Source organism: Pelophylax lessonae (genome assembly GCF_965119305.1).
Source record: "Pelophylax lessonae genome assembly, chromosome: 6".
Classification (NCBI taxonomy): Eukaryota; Metazoa; Chordata; class Amphibia; order Anura; family Ranidae; genus Pelophylax; species Pelophylax lessonae.
In genome coordinates, this window is record NC_138773.1 from 76,406,991 (window position 1) to 76,424,705 (window position 17,715).

The window sequence follows — 17,715 nt, forward strand, 5'->3', positions numbered from 1 at the left end:
CCATCCTATCCGCCGGACGGATGGTGAATAGGACCACTAACCGTCTTGTTTTGGTGGATTGGATGGCAGCGGGTGTCCGCTGACATCTGCCACTCCATAGAAGAGACTCGAGGGTCCAATCCGAAGCTGACAGGCGGACCTGATCAGATAGCCCATGTAGAAGGGGCCAGAAGCTGATTGGCTAAATATAGCCTAATATTATATAGCCATTTTTTTCCAAACTGCATACTGTTGTTTCAGGTTATTTAGACATCATCAGTGCGTTGGGGCCCAAAGAGACAGTGGAACCATACAGGTTTCCCAAGATAGTAGCAACATGAGAAAGATGGAGCACACATGGGTTCAGCCTACGATGTCATTTTGTAATACATTTATTACATACATAACAATTACATGGTGTTCATGTCACAAGGGGGAGAGCAAGAAAGCAGAGAGCATTATTGATACAGCTGTCTTTACATAATGCCACCAATAGAACCAGAGGACAGACAACATACACTGCGGAGTTTACAAGCCTTATTAAAGAGACACGTAGGAGCGCCCCCTTGTGACACTCTCTTTACATACATCACCGCTGTAGGTAGAATGAGCCGATAGAGCCAAGCTTGGAATACTTTTGCTGGCTGGTCAGAATGTGCTTTTTTTGTTTTCAGTTTCAACCCCCTGAACTCCAGAAAGGCCTGCAGCATCTGGTACTGAAAGCAGTCTGGCAGTGCGGGAGTGTTAGAATCACATGCAGGGAAGCCATCTAGGGAAATAGCACTTGTGGATTAAATTTGTTCTGTCCCAGCACTGCCCTTAGCCAAAAGAGTATTACTATGAGACTTCTCATGCTGTTCTAGGGCTCTGATTCCAGTAAATCAAGTTAAAGTATGGTCAAAAAAAAAAAAAAAAAAATGGCACACTTCTGCAATGTCCCTAATGTTTTGTCCCTTTAAAAATGTGGCAGCTCAGAAAAATAATGGTTGCTTTTACTGCCTCTGGTGTCAGCATTTTTCTGAATTTATGACCAGAATAAGCATGCAATCAACATCTGATTAGCAAACTTGCTTCTGACTCAAGAGTATTGAAACCATAGGATAGACTTGACAGCCAGGCAACTAGCATTTTAAGAAGGGAAGGTTAGCATTGCAGCATGCATGATACTCCTTTCAGCCCATATGCCTAAAGTCATGGTTTCACAGTTTACGAACTTTGGAATTTCTTGGGGAATTAATAGATTTTGGCCAATGAGAAGTACATTTTGTAGGGTAATTTTTCAGTTGAAGTACATTAGTCACTCCTATGGCAGTCAGCCATTATGTGAGCCGGATTATTAATTCTTGAATGATCTTGTGCATTTTTGGTTCATATTAATGACGTCTGAAAATGGCAGAGATTAAAACAGTCATGGTACGGATCTCTTTTTTTTTTTTTTTTTTTTTTTTTCCAATTCGCATATTTCTTGCTTGTACCAAAGTAATGTGACCTTTAGAGTAGGATCACATGAGAAAATCATAGCTGTGATATTTTTTTTTTACATTTCTGAAACTCCTCACCAATGATTGCTGCATCATCTCTGTGTAGCGTGTGGGGGGGGGGGGGGGGTATCCAATGGTTACAGTTATTCAGAGTAGATCTTCTCTCTGAGAGCCTCAAAGGGTGAGTAAGTGCATCTCTATGATAAAAATCTCATGTCCCTTTCCCCTCATATCTGGTTGAGTTACCATAAGATGATGCTTTCTGTATAGTGTATGCCTTTATTACAGTGTGGGAAAACATGTGTAGGTCATGTCATCTGGGGAGGTCCTGAGATGCCCGTATGGGCATTCTCTGTAGTGATCAAAAAAAATGTGCTGGTCCCTTGTTGTGGTATTGCCTGTATAAACCTGCATGTTTAGTTCCAATGTGCATATTGTGCATCGATCGTTTGGAAGACGCAAAGGTAAAACAAGAGCAGGGAGCTATTACTTATTAGGGTTAAGGAACTGTGCAATGTGATCTTTTCATTCTCTGTGAGCCTGGCATGACAGAAGCTCCGGGGAGATGCACAGGACACTCCACTTTTCTTAGGGTCAGTGGCGCCAGGGAACCTCTGGACACAGTGAACACTTCTCCGTGCTGCTGTACTTCTCTCCATTCTTTTAAGGAACACCTGCCTGGTCTGAAGTGTGAAAAAGCCCTTGGCTGTATCCAGGCAAATGCATCTTAAAGCAGAACTCCAGACGTAAAAGACACAAGTTAATTCAGCTGTGTATTCACTTTAACACCAGGCCTTTCTTTTTATTTATTTATTTTTAATCCGAGGCCCTAGGGAATAAAATGGTGGGTTTTGCAATTTTTTTAAATGTAAAACTGTATATGCGCAGCAGTTTTTGAATGCAAATTTTTTTGAAAAGAAAAAAAAAAAAAAAGACTTTTATGAATTTTAATGCACGCAAACATAATATAATGCCCATTTTCTTTTTTTAGGTAAAATGTAAAAGATGGTGTTATGCTGATTAAATAGATACCCAACATGTCATGCTTTAAAATTGCACATGATTGTGGAATGGCGCCAAACTACGGTATTTATTGGTATCTCCATAGACAATGCTCTAAAAGCATTTTCAGGTTGTCAGTGGAGCGTTACACAGGTCTGGTGCTGGAATTATTGCTCTCGTTCTGACGTTCATGGTAATACCTCATGTGTGATGTGATCGCCTTTTTTTGTATGCGTGCAGGACCAATGCATGCATTTACCTTTCTGTGCGAGCATGGGGGGGGGGCTTTTAATTTTTTACACTTTCTTTAAAAAAAAGTATTAGGTTTATTGTTGTCAGAAGGAATGTAAACATCCCTAGTGACAGCGATAGCCAGTGACGGATACTCTTTATAGAGCGATCTGGGGTCTATTAGACCCCAGATGTCTCCTCTGCCCTTAGGAGCATCTAATCACACCCAGATAGGTGTGATAAGATGCTTTCCTATTTTAAAAATGGCACTGCTTACATCCGGAAGTGACAAAGTACAGGTTGCTCCAGTTTCCTATACAATAGGGCTGATCGGGGACCTTCCGGTTCAGTTCTAGTTTCTCTGGTGGGACAGAGAATCTAGAGAGGCACGAGTAATTAGCCGCTAGGATGGCTTTACAAAAAAATAAAATACCAGGATGCTGCCTGTAGCTGCAGGCATCATCCCGGTATACCACTTGAAAGCTGCCAAGTAAATATAGGTATTGCGGTCTTCAAGTGGTTAATACATCTTTAAATACATTTTTTTAATGCGGTTTCTGTATTTGACTTGATATCAGGCTCTTGCATTCCCTATACAGCTACATGGAGTTTGCATGTTCTTCCTGTGTTCACATGGGTTTCATCCAGCACTCCAAGACCTACTGGTAGTTTAATTGGCTCATATCTAAACTGCCCGAGTATGTGTGTACCCAGAGGCGTAACTAGAACCTTCAGGGCCCTGGTGCAAGAAACCATGAAGGGCCCCCCGGACCCCTGGCCGGGCCCTTTCCTTTAAGCCTGGGGCTCTTCCCACTGATCCTGGGGCCCTTTACTCTCATTTCGGGGCCCTTTCACAAGTTCTGCACTGGGCCCCCTTCCTGCCATCTTGGGGCCTCCCAATGGTGGTGGAATGCCAGGGCTCTGATCGAAGATTTGACCTTTGCGATCCTGGAAGTTCACCCACTGGTGTCAGTCGTTTTTATTTTTTGGTATTTTAATTGTATTATTTTTTATCATTTTATTTTATTTTTTTACAATGTCACTGACTATGACTCTGTCCGTTCAGAAAAGGAAGGAGCTGATAAATGACATATTTACCGACCCCTTCCTGGTTATCTATTGTGAACCATCCCCTTCAGCAGCCAGCAGGAGAGGGAGCACAGTGGGGGGGGGGGCAGCACAGTAGGGGCGGGGGACCAGGGAAGCACACAGGGGCCCAAAGATAGCAGAACACAAGTGAAGTGGGTAGGAGGAGTGGCGGGGGCAGCATACAGAGGAACCAATCTCCTCCATGTTTCTCCTGCAGCTACAGGAGGAAAAAGGAGGACAGTGATTCCTCTACATGCTGCCCCTGCCGCCCTCCTATCCAGGTGTACAGGGGAGCTGAATGGGCCCCCTGGAGCATGGGGCCCGGTTGCGATTGCAACCCCTGTAGTTACGCCCCTGTGTGTACCAGTTGGCTATGCAGCAGTGTTATCAAATTCTGCAAGCAACATAATTTGGGAGGGTTGAAGAAAGACCGGCATCCTACCTCATAAATAAAACCTCCATAGAATTTCTGAGAGTTGCATATGACTAAACAGATTGAAGACGCAACAGCACTGGAGAAGAGAGGGGCAGGACTGTGAGCCAATCAGTTGTGGTGCATGCAAAGGTGTTGACAAGGGACAAATGCGGATAGGAGGAGAGAGCAGATTGACAGAAAGATGACCTTTTCTGTCTGCAGCTTCTCCTTTCACTGTCCAGTCACTGCCTAGGGAGGGAGTAGAGACAAGATGTGTAAGTACAACAAAGGAAATGTTGGTCTTCTCCCCTGCCAGAGCTCTGTAAATTTCAGAATTGGTTGGACAGAAACACAAATCAATTGGCACGTAAATAGCTCACATGTGTATTTCTTGGTATTGAAGGTTCATTACACACTGCATAGACAGGCACACAAGTTTTTTCATCCCACTGTAGTGCAAGCAGGTACAGCCTTATGAGAGTGGCAACTCTGCTCTGAATTCAGGAGCAGTGCAGCATTGTTGCCACACCATCACAGGAAGCTGCATTGGGATGACTTCAATAACAGGACCAACAGGTATTTGTGGGACTTTGCAGGGGGGCTCGGAGAAAACTGTAGGTGAACATGCCCTTATAATTAAGCTCTGCAGCACATTTTTTTTTTTTTATGTAGGACCATTGCTCTACTTTAATTATGATAATTTCTCTAGTTAGGCCCAGTATAATCCACTATTTTTAAAGGGGAAAAACTGAACTTGGAAATTAAAAAAAAAGTTAAATATTTATATGTATATACTGTATATTGCTTCCCCCTTTATAAACAGACCTCCTCCGGTGTATGTATAGAAAAAGGTGAGCCTTGTTTGGTAATTCGTATCTAATGAGTTAGATTGGGATGAACATCAATAAAACACAGTATAGAAAATGATCTTGCATCAAAGCAGAAAGTCTCAAACAATATAGAAGTCCATCCCACACCAGTTCCTTTTAGCAGTAAAACCGATGGTGACCATCTTCAGTGTAATGCCACAAAAGACACCCAGGAGGGCTAAGAGGACAGTGGCCAGCCAGTTCTGCCCAGAGAATAGTTGTTGTATCTTGTTTGTCACTGAGTAAACCATATGCTGGCAAGATCCAATCAGAATGAAGCAGAAATAGATTGCATTTCCGGGACTTGGTGGCGGCTTCATTGGGCTCTGGAATGGAGGGAGGTGCTGGGAGCATGAGATAGGAGATGTAAGAGGAGATTTAGGAGTTTACAGTAGTGCTGGGTCCAAGTCTCAGTTTTTTTTTTCCAGCGGGTGCAGAAAAGCAGGAGGCGTCTTGGCATTCTGGGAAAAAGGCGAAGGGTGTGTTTATTCCGGGAGATACGACACCTGCCACACAATGATGTGGCTTCTCTCTGCCTTGGAAAGCACAGGTTTGTTCTGGTTGCCACCATCTTCTGAGTGCTCTTCTGTCTCATCGTCTTCCCCGTCCCCTAAAACAAAAAAACATTGCCTCTTATCTCCTCATTCCAACCTGTGTAATAATTATTTGTATTAAAAATTCAAAACATTTTTGGTTGTGGAAAGATGCATACTTACCCCAGTTGGACAGGTGCGCTTTGTAGCAATTTTTTTATACTAAGGCCAACATTTTCCTAGCATTGCCCTTGCCTGTGTAGTCAATCCCCATAAACCTCTATGGACACATCTCCTGAACTCCTCTTGTTTCCATGGGGATCGAATGCGTAGGCATGACCAGAGTAAAGAAATGTTATGTCGCTAGGGTCTAAAGCTGGCAGCAAGCTGTACTTGGCCAATTCAAGTGTGCATCATGGGCACGTTAAAGTAGTATTAGGCACTTCAGCTCCAAAAGATAAACCCCCCCCCCCCCCCCACTTCATGACCAGTCCATTTTTTGTGATATGGCACAGTGTTACTTTAACTGACACTGTGCCCAATTAAAATTTTTGTCCTTTTTTCCACATAAATAGAGCTTTCTTTTGGTGGTATTTGATCGCTTCTGCGGTTTTTTTTTTTGCGCTATAAACAAAAAAAGCCCGACAATTTTGAAAAATATATATATATATATATATATATATATTTTGAAAACATCGAATTTATTCATGAATTTAGGCCAATATGTATTCTACTACACATTTTTGGTAAAAAAAAATCCCATTAAGCGTATATTGATTGGTTTGCGCAAAAGTTATAGTGTCTACAAACTATAGGATATTTTTATTTATGTATTTATTTGACTAGTAATGGTGTCGATCAGCGACTTTTAGTGGGACTGCGATATTGCAGCAGACATTCAGACACTAACTAACACCTTTTGGAGACCAGTGACACTAATGCAGTGATCAGTGCCAAAAAATATACACTGTCACTGTACTAATGACACTGGCTGGGAAGGGGTTAACATCAGGGGCGATCCAAGGGTTAACTGTTAGTGTTTTACTACTGTGGGGGAGGTGCTTTTACTAAGGGAAGACATGCTTTGCAGAGTCACAGGATCCATGCCTTCCCTCCTTTCAGGGATTTGCCTCATTTACATAGGCAGACCACCATTCACGTCCGCTACCTGGAAGAGCCGGATCACGTGGTAAAATTCTTACCCTAGTACCTACAGGTTACTGTAACCTGTAAGTACTAGGGTAACTGTCATTGCTGCTGGCTCCTGCTGTCTAAATGCTGCTTCCCTGAACTTATCTTCAAAGGAAAGAGTTAATAGTGGAGTCTCCATTCAGCCTGTTAGCTTGGAGAAGGAGAGAGCAGGGGAGGGCTATGCCATCCCAGGCTATGGGGCTGTGTGTTTCTATTGATGCACACTGTGTAGGAAGAAACCACTCGAAGGAGAAAGTCACCCTGGTGTCCATGGACGTCCTCCCAGAACCAATCCCTGTGATCGCTGTATGCTTCGGACACAGCTGATTACAGATTGCATTAAGGGGGCAATTACCACGCCCCTTTACCATGTGTCCAATCACAGCTGATCACATGTAAACTAACTTGCCAGTCATCGGCATTCCTTTCCTCACGCACTGTCACAGTGCGAGAAGAGGAAAGTCGCTAACCAGCAAGTGTTACAGGGGACATTTTAACAGATAATCAGGGCACTGATTATCAGTGCTGCCTATCAGTGACGATTCATCAATGCCTCCTGATCAGTGCCCATCAGTGCAGCCTCATCAGCACATATCAGTGAAGGAGAAAAATTACTTAATTGCAAAATTGTATAACAGAAACTAAGAAAAATGTTTTTTCTCTTTTTTCATAATTTTCGGTCTTTTTTTTGTTTAGCAACAAACACAGTGGTAATTAAATACCACCAAAACAAAGCTCTATTTGTCTCAAAATAAAATTATAAAGATTTCATATGGATACAGTGTTGCATGACTGCGCAATTGTCATTCAAAGTGCGACAGTGCTGAAAACTGGCCTGGACAGGAAGGGGGCAAAAGTACCCGGTGTTAAAGTGGTTAAATTAGAACATATGCAAGGATTAAAAGATATAAATATAATATTTAAAACATAAAGAAGCTGCATAGTAAGCGATTAATTCAGCTGCTTGAAAGTGCTTAAAGAAAGGAGGGTTTATTATCACTGAATGAAGCAGATAGGCCAACTGTACCGGGAATGGAGTATAGACCAGTTTTAGCATTCTGTCACAAAGCAAATAACCTGTAAAATGATGCCCTTAAGGAGGTAGTCATTCCCTAAATCTATCTAGCTTCGCTGAAATACCAGTGCCCCAAAACCAGAACGAAGCCTAGGAGGTGGAGAACTGTAGCTTCCATCTGAGGCTTCTCGGCTATAATGCTTCCTGACATATTCATAAGCTGTAAACTGTTTAGAATCCAGAACAGGATTGGGGCTCACAGTAATAGACTGATGTCATGTAGACACTCAAAAACCTTCACAAGAGAAACTGTTTCCTTCACACTCATTAGTTTGGACTCACCGATACGGAAGTCAATGTATCCCTCTCCTCCGCTTAGTACTAGCACATTCTTTAGTTTTTGCTCCTCGGTTTCAGCAGATGAGGTTCCTGGGTTCTCAGACGGACTGTCCAGTATGCTGCCATTCAGTGTGGCCAGAACATTACCTATGAAACATACAGAAGAAGGTTGGTATTTTTTTAATGTAAGTTTTAATTGATTTATTATTACTATACAAATTGGTTGATGCACATGCAGGGCAGACATTTGTTTTCTGTTTGTGTACATTCCAATTTTCTGTCCTGAAGATGGATCTGAAGTCCGCCCAGCAGGAAGACGCACTATCAGTCACTACTTTTTCATGTTGAGGTTGTGATATTTCAGTAAATGGTGTGGGGAAAATGCAAGGAAGCGGGGCTTAGTGACACCATGGTTCCTGCCATTTCTGAATGTTGCTCAGCACTTAATTTAAATGTGTCATTGTGGATAGTTTCCCTACAACAACACTTGGTTGCAAGAGTGGTGCAGTGCAGGGACAGGGGACCTTTCAGTAATACATGTCTGCATGAATACATTTCTGGCATGTCATAATATGTGGCAAAATAACATTTATTTTTCGTTCTTTGACGGACACAGCATCTGATATTCTTAACCATTGGGCTATACTTCCCCCTACAGGAGTAGGACACGAGTCACAGCGTTCCTCCTGGCCAACAGCCCCCATTTCGATGGCGAGGGGTTCTGTCCAGAGCGGTGCTCGCCTGGTTCCTGGTATGGTGAGTAGCTGTTCCCCCCTCTCCCCCTGGAGGGTTTTTGGGGTGGGGGTGGGCCCATCCATGGGACTCTCAGGCACCTGGGTTCCCTCCCTTCCTGTTAGGCACCCCCCTCGCCTGTCTACCCATCCTACTCCCCCTCCACTAATGCTGGGTCTGTGTGGGTGGTCTGGTAAACCTCCCGGGATGGAGGCAGGGCGCTATGGGGGCGGGGGTGCACTGCCAGCAACCTTGATGATCGGCTGTGTGGGGAAGGTTGTACCTTATGGGGGCTCCTGCCAGCCCCCCTCCCCTTTCCTGCCTATGCCTGTTCTGAGGCCTAGGGATCCCTCTTGGGTCCCTAGGAGCCTCGTGGTGCCGTGCAGGACTGCCATTTTCTTATAGCCTTTGTTAGCCATGTTTGTGTAGTCCAGCAGCCATATTGCAGTGGTTTGCCGTAGAAAACACTGGTGGCCATGGCAGTGGAGCCCTATAGGTGGCGATTTTGGCAGTGGGAGCCCCTCCTCATCAACTGGTGCTGACTCCTGGATCCTTTCCTTTCTTGATCATCGTATGTGCAGTGCAGATTCTCCTGGTGGCTGCAGGTGCCTGGTTTCTGCGAGGTGGTGAGTCTGGTGGGGTCCTCTCCCTCTCTGTTGAGGATTGATTGGGGCTCTGTGACTGGCAACCGGGTGTGCTGCCAGAGCGGTGGGGGTGTCCCTTAGTGTTTTACACTTTTTTGTGGGGTCCCCCTGGAGACTCATGGAGTCTTTTAGAGCATATCTCCCACCTGATCCCCTCCCTGAGGCCGTGGGGCCCTCCGGGTCCCAGCCATCCATCGACGCACTGACGGCGGACCTGGAGTCCTTTGTGTCCTGGGTGAAGTTGGCTTTTTGGGCCCCTTAGATCCTGAATCAGATTTGGCCGCCGCGGACGTGGGTCATCCTGCATGGGTCTGCGACCAGGCGCCCTGAATTCTCAGATAGTGAGGAGGATTCCTCCACTTCTGCAACCGCGCACAAAAAGGTGCTGGGGTACGCACTGATTATATCTGTGCATGAGACCTTAAAGATGGAGGACGCAGCTGCGACGGAGGCACAGGTCCCCTTTGGCACTCACAAGCCATCCAGAGTGGCAAAGGTGTAACCTTTCCCCTCCTATTTTGACAGAATTGTCACTACAGAGTGGGGACGACCAAAGTGTTCCCTTGGCGTCCCTAAGCGCTTTGCTACTTTACTACAATAAGGAGTCCCTTCTTAACAAGTGGACTGTTCCACCGTTGGTGGACCCTACGGTTTCCAGGTTAATCAAGGCAACCATGAGTCCCTGTCCTTTAAGGTATCGACTGACAGGAAGGCGGAGGCTGTGGCCCGCAATATGTACAACCTGGCTGGTTCGGCACTGAGGCCGATTTTCACCATTGCCCTGGTATCGCAGACTCTGACAGAATGGGCTAAGCTGTTGCACCATGACCTGGAGGGGGAGCAGCCCCCCTGCCTTTGCAGTTTATCTGTGAAGCCTCTGAATGCGGCTCCCCTAGTGACTCAGCTCTCTGTTTTGACAATGGTCCTTCAGCATGTCTTTTGGTTAAAATGCTGGTCTGCGGACCAGACTTCTAAAAAAGCCTTGACTGATCTTCCCATTTAAGGAGATCGCCTGTTTGGTGCTACCTTCACAGGGGGGAAGAGTACCCTTCTTCCACTGGCTACTAAGGGCAATGACCCTCGTCGTAGATGTGGGCCTTCCTTCTAGGCTCAGAAGAAGTTTTTTTGTCCCTCAGGGTCGACTGACAAGGGATCGAAGCTCTTCAAGCGAACTTGGTCTGGCAAGTCAAGAGCGGGCTTCTCCAGACCCAAGGACAAGGCCCCTTCAGCTTGAAGGTGTGCCCTTACCCATATCTGGGGTGGGGGGACATCTGGTTACGTGGACTTCCCCTGTACAAGAGAAGTGGGTCCATGAAGTCATACGGTCCGGCTACAAGATCAAGTTTCGTTCTCACCCTCTGGAAAGGTTCTTTTCTTCCAACGTGCGACTGTCCCCGGTCTGCTTACAGGCTCTCTTTGGGGCGAAGCAAGACCTTTTACTTCAAGGGTGATTGTCCCGGTTCCGACTTCAGAACGCTTTCAGAGGTTTTACTCAAACCTGTTTACAGTCCCCAGAAAGGATGGCAAGGTGCGTCCAATCCTGGACCTCAAGGTGCTGAACTGCTTGTGCAGGTTCAGAAGTTCAGAATGGAGTCTGTTTGCATGGTGGTGGCTTCCCTGCATCAAGGGGATTTTCTTGCCTCCATCAAAATCAAGGACACTTACCTTCACATTCCACATGTCGGTCTCCAGCTCTTCCTCCGCTTTGCCGCGGGAGAGGAGCATTATCAGTTTGTGGCGTTGTCCTTTGGTCTCGCCTCTGCTCCTTGGGATTTCATGAAAGTGTTGGCCCCAGTGCTAGCCTTGTTATGTCAGCAGGGGATCGCAGTCCTGGACTACTTGGACGACCTTCTTCAGCGGACAGAGTCTCCTACTGTGCTGGAAACCTGGAGATCTCCATACGGACCCTGAGGAAGTTCAGCTGGATTTTGAATCTTCCTTGGTTCCTTCCACGAAACTAGGCTATCTGGGTATGACTCTGGACTCTGTCCAGAGGAAGGAGTACTCTGGGTAAGGCAAACTCCAGAAACTGCAGGCTGCAATTTGCCTCCTGCTGACCAGCAGACGGTCATTCTTCCGGACTTGCATGTGAGTGCTGGGCCTGATAGTGTCTACCTTTTGAGGTGGTCCCATATACATGGTTCCATACGAGGTCCCTGCAAGGGAGATCAAAAGGGACAAGATGAAAAAACAAAGCCCTCCAGTGAGGCGGTGTAATCACTGGAGGCAGCATCCATCTTCACACAGTCTTCAGGCCTGAGCCGGGATGACGTCATTCCTGCCCATGCGCGGGGGAGCCATCATTCACGGCACAGGTATCTGAAGGTACGGCACGTGTGGCCGTTCCTTCAGAGCGCATGAGCTGATGACCTCATCGGCTGCATTTAATGTAAATATCTCCTACACAGTACACAGTTTAGGAGATATTTACAGTACCTATAGGTAAGCCTTATAGGCTCACCTAAAGGTACAAATTATGCCTATGAATTTACTTCCTCAAGGTTTTACCTTAATGCATTCAGGTAAAAAACCTGTGCTGCAGCTCCCCTCCCCCCCTTTTTCTTACCTGAGCCCAATTCGATGTAGCTATGTGCAGAAGCACAGCGGCTCCAGCTGTTGTCTCTCTCCTCATTGGACAGATTGCTCGCAGTAGGAGCCATTGGCTCCCTCTGCTGTCAATCAAATCCAGAGGCACGGGAGCAGGGTTTGAGTGTGAGCCCCACCATCTGTGTTAATGGACGCAGCAGCAGGACTTGGGAGCAGGCCCACACATGTGCCCCCAGGGAAAGCTGCTTTCCGTAGGGGCACCCAATGCAGAGGAGGGGTCTGGAGCGCTGGCTGGGCACCCCAGAAGAAGAGGATTGGGACTTCTCTGTGCAAAACAATTGCACAGAGCAGGTAAGTATAGGCGTGGTTGTTATTTTTACTTAAAAACAAAACAAAACAGGGTTTCCAAACCCTTTAACCCCTTTGTGCCGACAATACACATATATGTAGCCCCTCTGGACTGGGCTTTTTTTCCATGGGGCTGCATATATGCGTATCTGTCTTTGTGCTGGGAGCGCTCCCAGCACAGTGACCGTACTAACGATCGTGTACCGGAACTCCTGGTTCCATATCACCTGATCACTGTAAAAGCCTCTGATTGGCTATCACAGTGATCAATCATTGTGAGGCCTGCCCCTGTGTTTTTTTTCTCTGTGAATGGAGAGGAATGATACATTGTATCTCTATCTCCATACAGAAAGTAATTCAACAACTGTGTGTAAAAAAGAAATGAAAAAATACCTAGATCAAGGTTTGATCTAGGTCAGTGCCAGGGTTAGCATTTGGGTCAAGGGTCAAAGGCCATGGTCAGTATATTTTGGGCAGAATTTTTTTCTAAAAACATTTTTTAAATTAGTATTAGTGTTAGTCAGTGTGTTTTAGGTAGGATAAAAAAAAGAGTAAAATGTGCACCTATTGTTTCTTGGCTGTACTACGGGTACAGAACTAACATACACATATGTGGTATCGTTGCGATCATCCAGAGCAGAAGCATATATTTTGGGTTTTTCTTTGGTGGTAGGGTATGGTAGTAACAAGAAAATTTCAAGCTAAATTTAAACAAAATATATATATATTTTTTAAACTACAGTATTTTGGGCCAGTTTTTCTTTGATAATAAAAAAAATGCCAGCATCTCACTCTAGGAATTAGATGTTGAGATTAATTAAATTCTGCCTGAACAAAGATGGCCCTGTCCTTCTGGAGAGAAGAGTATAGGAAGGCATTGTTTGGGAGGTACTTTGATATCTGTAGTAGGTGTGGAGGTGTTAGACTTCCATCTTTCTTAGCATGCATGCATGTACTGCACATAAAAAAGGTTTAGTTATTAAAAATAGTGCCAGGTCCACTTGATGTTTTGCCATTTTTGCATATAGCGCTGAAGAGCTATCAGATGGTTTTCCCTGCCTGACATTTCCTCAAGGAGGTTTCCCATTGCTTCCTGTGCTGATAACATAACAAGGACAGGAAAAGAAGAAACATCTCTAAAAGGGGACATAAACAGCAATAAAAGGCTGATAAAGGTTCTAGGCTTCCTTATTTTACCTTTCCCTTACATCCTGTCCTGATGAAAACTGAGATGTAAAAACCAACAAAGGTTACAGCCATTTTACACCACTAAGTGCCGGTTCACACTTATGCGCTTGTACTGCGAATGCGATGCGTTCTAAATAGTCTCCAATCGCATGCATTTACAAAATACATTGAATTCGTGACGGTCGTTCACATCTATGCGTTGCGATCCAGATGCGAATGTGATGCGATGATAAAAAGGGTCTTGTGCGAGTTTACAGTGTTGCGTTGCGAATTTAGTCTCCATAGACATCAATGTAAATCGGTCTGGACTCGCATTATCAGTTCAGATATGTGCGAATTCTTATGTGCGAATTCTTATTTTTTGTTTGATTTTCCCCTCAGCTCCACCCCTCCTGAGCTTAATTAACATAATCAACGCAATCAAATTTTCATTACAATCGCGCTGGTACTATTGAAAAACATAAGGTAAACTCGCACTGCAAATTCGCATTGCAAGCGCAAGCACATAAGTGTGAACCGGCACTAAAACAAAACATTTATGGCTGGAGATATACAGTAAGGGCTCCTTTACACAAGCTTGAAACCTCTGAAGAGAGATTTGTAGGGGATTCCTTCTCAGAGGGCATTTGACATTATGTTGCCTCCTCACTGCTTAGTTTAATCCCTAAAAGCCTGCACCATCGTGTCTCAACATTGTGGCCACAACATGTGTATATCTCCATTCGGCTTTTGCAACTTGGTGGGGGCAGTTAAACCACGGCTCAACCGCCTGCCTTTGCTATCCCCAAACCATAAGTATAAACTAGCCCTCCCTAATACATACTGTATCTCTGCTTTCAAAATGTAGTAAAAGTATATACTGTACAACTTGACACAATCATTAAAATCTATTCTCTGTCAAGCAGTGACTGGATCTGGAACAAGGCTGCTTTACATGCTAAAAAGAGAGTCCCCAGAATGATTTTCTTGGTAGTCACTTGGTTAGACCAGTTAATATTTTGGCTTTTAGTAGAACCTCTATCATTTTAGGTCAAAGAGGCACAGCAAATTTGGAAATCCCGGAACAATATTGCAGGGACCTTTATAGGCATTGCTCTACGAGAAGTGAGGCCACCGGTGTAGAAAAGAGCATGGAAGCCAACAGAATTTTCACTCTGGGCTTATTCTGAGGACACTGATTTGTACCATGTGGGGCTCAATACACCATTCAAGATGTTCAGCCACGTACGTACCTTTTAGCCCATAGGGGATAATGACAGATGAAAAAAAAAATGTCATGACAATATGTATGTATCCAAAATATGATGGATTATCTGTGCAAGATCTCCACCAACCTCTTAATTTTCACATGAGTAGATTCTTATTATGGACTTACCTGGTACCGATACAAAGAACTTGACAGCATCACGGTGACCATGGAAGCAGAGCTGTGCCTGAGCCATGGAGCAGTAAGGGATGAAGCTCCCGGCAGTCTTGTCACTGTTTTCATCGCTGTACACATGTATTACTCCGCCAGGTCTTGCTCCCTCTCCAGAAGAAGTGGGAGATGTCTTATTGGCTAAGGATACAGATTAGTCATTAGTTTCTCTGAAAATGGTCCCCCCAATACTAGGAACGGCTGACTAGGCAAGTTTTCCTATTCTAGAAAATTCTATTTGTAGAGAACTACCATAGAATAATTACTGCAAGCTATTGTTGAAGTGTCAGACCACCCAAAATAGTATTCCCAGGACACCCTGGAAAGTGTCAGGTATCCAAAATGATATTCTCAGGACACCTTGTGATGTATCGGGCCACTAAAATGGTGTTCCCAGGACACTCTGGAAAGTGTCAGGCCACCCAAAATGGTGTTCCCAGGACACCTTGTGAAGTATCAGCCCACCCAAAATGGTGTTCCTAGGGTGCCCTGGAAAGTGTCAGGCCACCCAAAATGGTGTTCCTAAGGTGCCCTGGAAAGTGTCAGGCCACCCAAAATGGTGTTCCTAGGGTGCCCTGGAAAGTGTCAGGCCACCCAAAATGGTGTTCCTAGGGTGCCCTGGAAAGTGTCAGGCCACCCAACATGGTGTTCCCAGGACACCTTGTGAAGTATCAGCCCACCCAAAATGGTGTTCCTAGGGTGCCCTGGAAAGTGTCAGGCCACCCAAAATGGTGTTCCTAGGGTGCCCTGGAAAGTGTCAGACCACCTTAAAGTGTTTGGGAGCATCCAAAACCTCAAGGTGAATTAAAATAAAGCCATTAACTATAGCAGGGAGATTTTGCTGTTGGAGCCCCTCAATGACATATGAAGACAACTGGTGCACCAAACTCCATCTTTAATGAGAATCTGTCACAAAAAGGCAGGTTTTCCTTGACTGCATCAATAAGATTTTATGGTAAAGCTATTCCTTTCAGGGGTTTTATATGCAAGCAGCGGTTGAGTGTAGGAAAGGTAGGCATACATGATCACATGTAAGCTTCTTTATTAAAAACTCATCTTTCTGGCACTTGGTAACAGGACAGGGAATTTCCAAGGGAAAAAAAGGAATGGTTTCTAAAAAAAAATAGCATTTATTCAAAGCTGATGTTCATACGGTAGGACGTTTGACACAGTAACATCACAGAAAAGGTAAATAAGTAGTTTGGTCCATTAGAAAATACTCCACCAGCATGTTTGTCCTCACACAAAAGCACTTCCAAAAAACTAAAAAACAAACCAAGGAAGGATATTGTCTTTTTAAGTTCCTCTTCTAACAACATGAAAGGGCTTGCAATACCCTAAGATCTTTGTGTGCTAACCCTAACTCAAAGCCGCTCCAAATATAATAACCTAAACCGCTAGACAAGCCTACTGAAAAATACATTGAATGACATGCTGTATATTTATTGTACATAACAAGTTTTGTTTTTAGATCAGAGCAAAATCTTCCACAATAATATGTAACAAAAAAAAAAAAGATTCAAATTCACTCAAACACCAAAAAATACAGAATGGTCATGACATTGTTTGTGGCTGGTGTAAGGGGGGGGGGGGGTCCACTGATTTATGGCTACACTTTTTTTGATTAATAACTGATATGTTATACTTATAACTAATTTGTATTACAAAATATATTTATTTTTAACATAAATACTTCAATGCTTTTTAAAGCATGCTGGATTTTCTAATAAGAAAGCCCAGCATTAGCTTTATATTGGCCGCCTGCTCTTGCAGACTGGAGATCAAGATGGTGCTGTCTCTACAGGAGAGGTAGAGGGGCTATAGGCCCGTACACACGTACCGATTGTCGGCCGAAAATGTTCGGCCGCCGAACGATCGGCCGATTTTCGGCTTGTTAGTATGATGCTTCCGACAGCCGACAGCGCACTTTCGGCCGAACAGAATCTATCGTGCAAGCATTAAAATTTTTGTATGCCGACACCAGAATGGCCGATTGTTCGCCAGTCAGTACAGATTTCGGCCGACAGACAGCAGATTTGCAAGACTGAGCATGCTCAGAAAAGAAAAAAGACAAGGAAAGTTAACCATCACATGACATCACTTCTGCAGTCGGCTATTGTTGGCCGACAAAATTCGTGTGCAGTCTTTTGCACTTTTCAACAGACAATACAGGCCCTCGGACAAAAGAAGGCCGATCGTTCGGCCGACGATCGGTACGTGTGTACGGGGCTTTTGACCTCCATTTACTGCTGGGGAAACAAAAATTATGATTTCTAAATTGTACTTCTCACACTTCAGAAATAGACTACATACTGTTTTAAATAGGTAGCCACTGTATGAGCTTTAGGTAAGTCCTCCCTATCCTTTGTGACTCCAAATACTTAACAGCAGAAAGTAAAATGCAAGGATCCCCGCTTTCTTACTTCTTATTCTTGGTCTGCAAACATTTCTCTCTAAACCAGGAGTGTCAAACTCAATTTCATCGTGGGCTGCATCAGCATTGGGCCCCTTTAACACAGGCTTTCTGATCAGGTCTGTCTGTAAGTTTTTCAGGCGGACCTGTTTGAACGATCCATTCACCCCTGTGGGGCAGCAGGTGTCAGCGGTGACATGTCCACTGACACCCGCTGCTATCCAATCCGATCCTGTCCGTGAAGTCCAGACGGATGGTAACCCTATTTTCCATCCAACTGGA

General features: G+C 44.6%; 1 protein-coding gene across 1 annotated transcript in view; it reads right to left on the reverse strand.

The window, feature by feature from the left end:
• Nucleotides 1-4,977: 4,977 nt before the first annotated feature.
• MAPK8IP3 (mitogen-activated protein kinase 8 interacting protein 3) overlaps nucleotides 4,978-17,715 on the reverse strand; it is a 165,154-nt gene continuing 152,416 nt past the window's right edge. Inside the window, 3 exon segments of the mRNA XM_082260365.1 lie at nucleotides 4,978-5,676; nucleotides 8,148-8,291; nucleotides 14,979-15,161. Coding sequence (XP_082116491.1) covers nucleotides 5,552-5,676; nucleotides 8,148-8,291; nucleotides 14,979-15,161 — 452 coding nt within the window. The 3' untranslated portion in view covers nucleotides 4,978-5,551.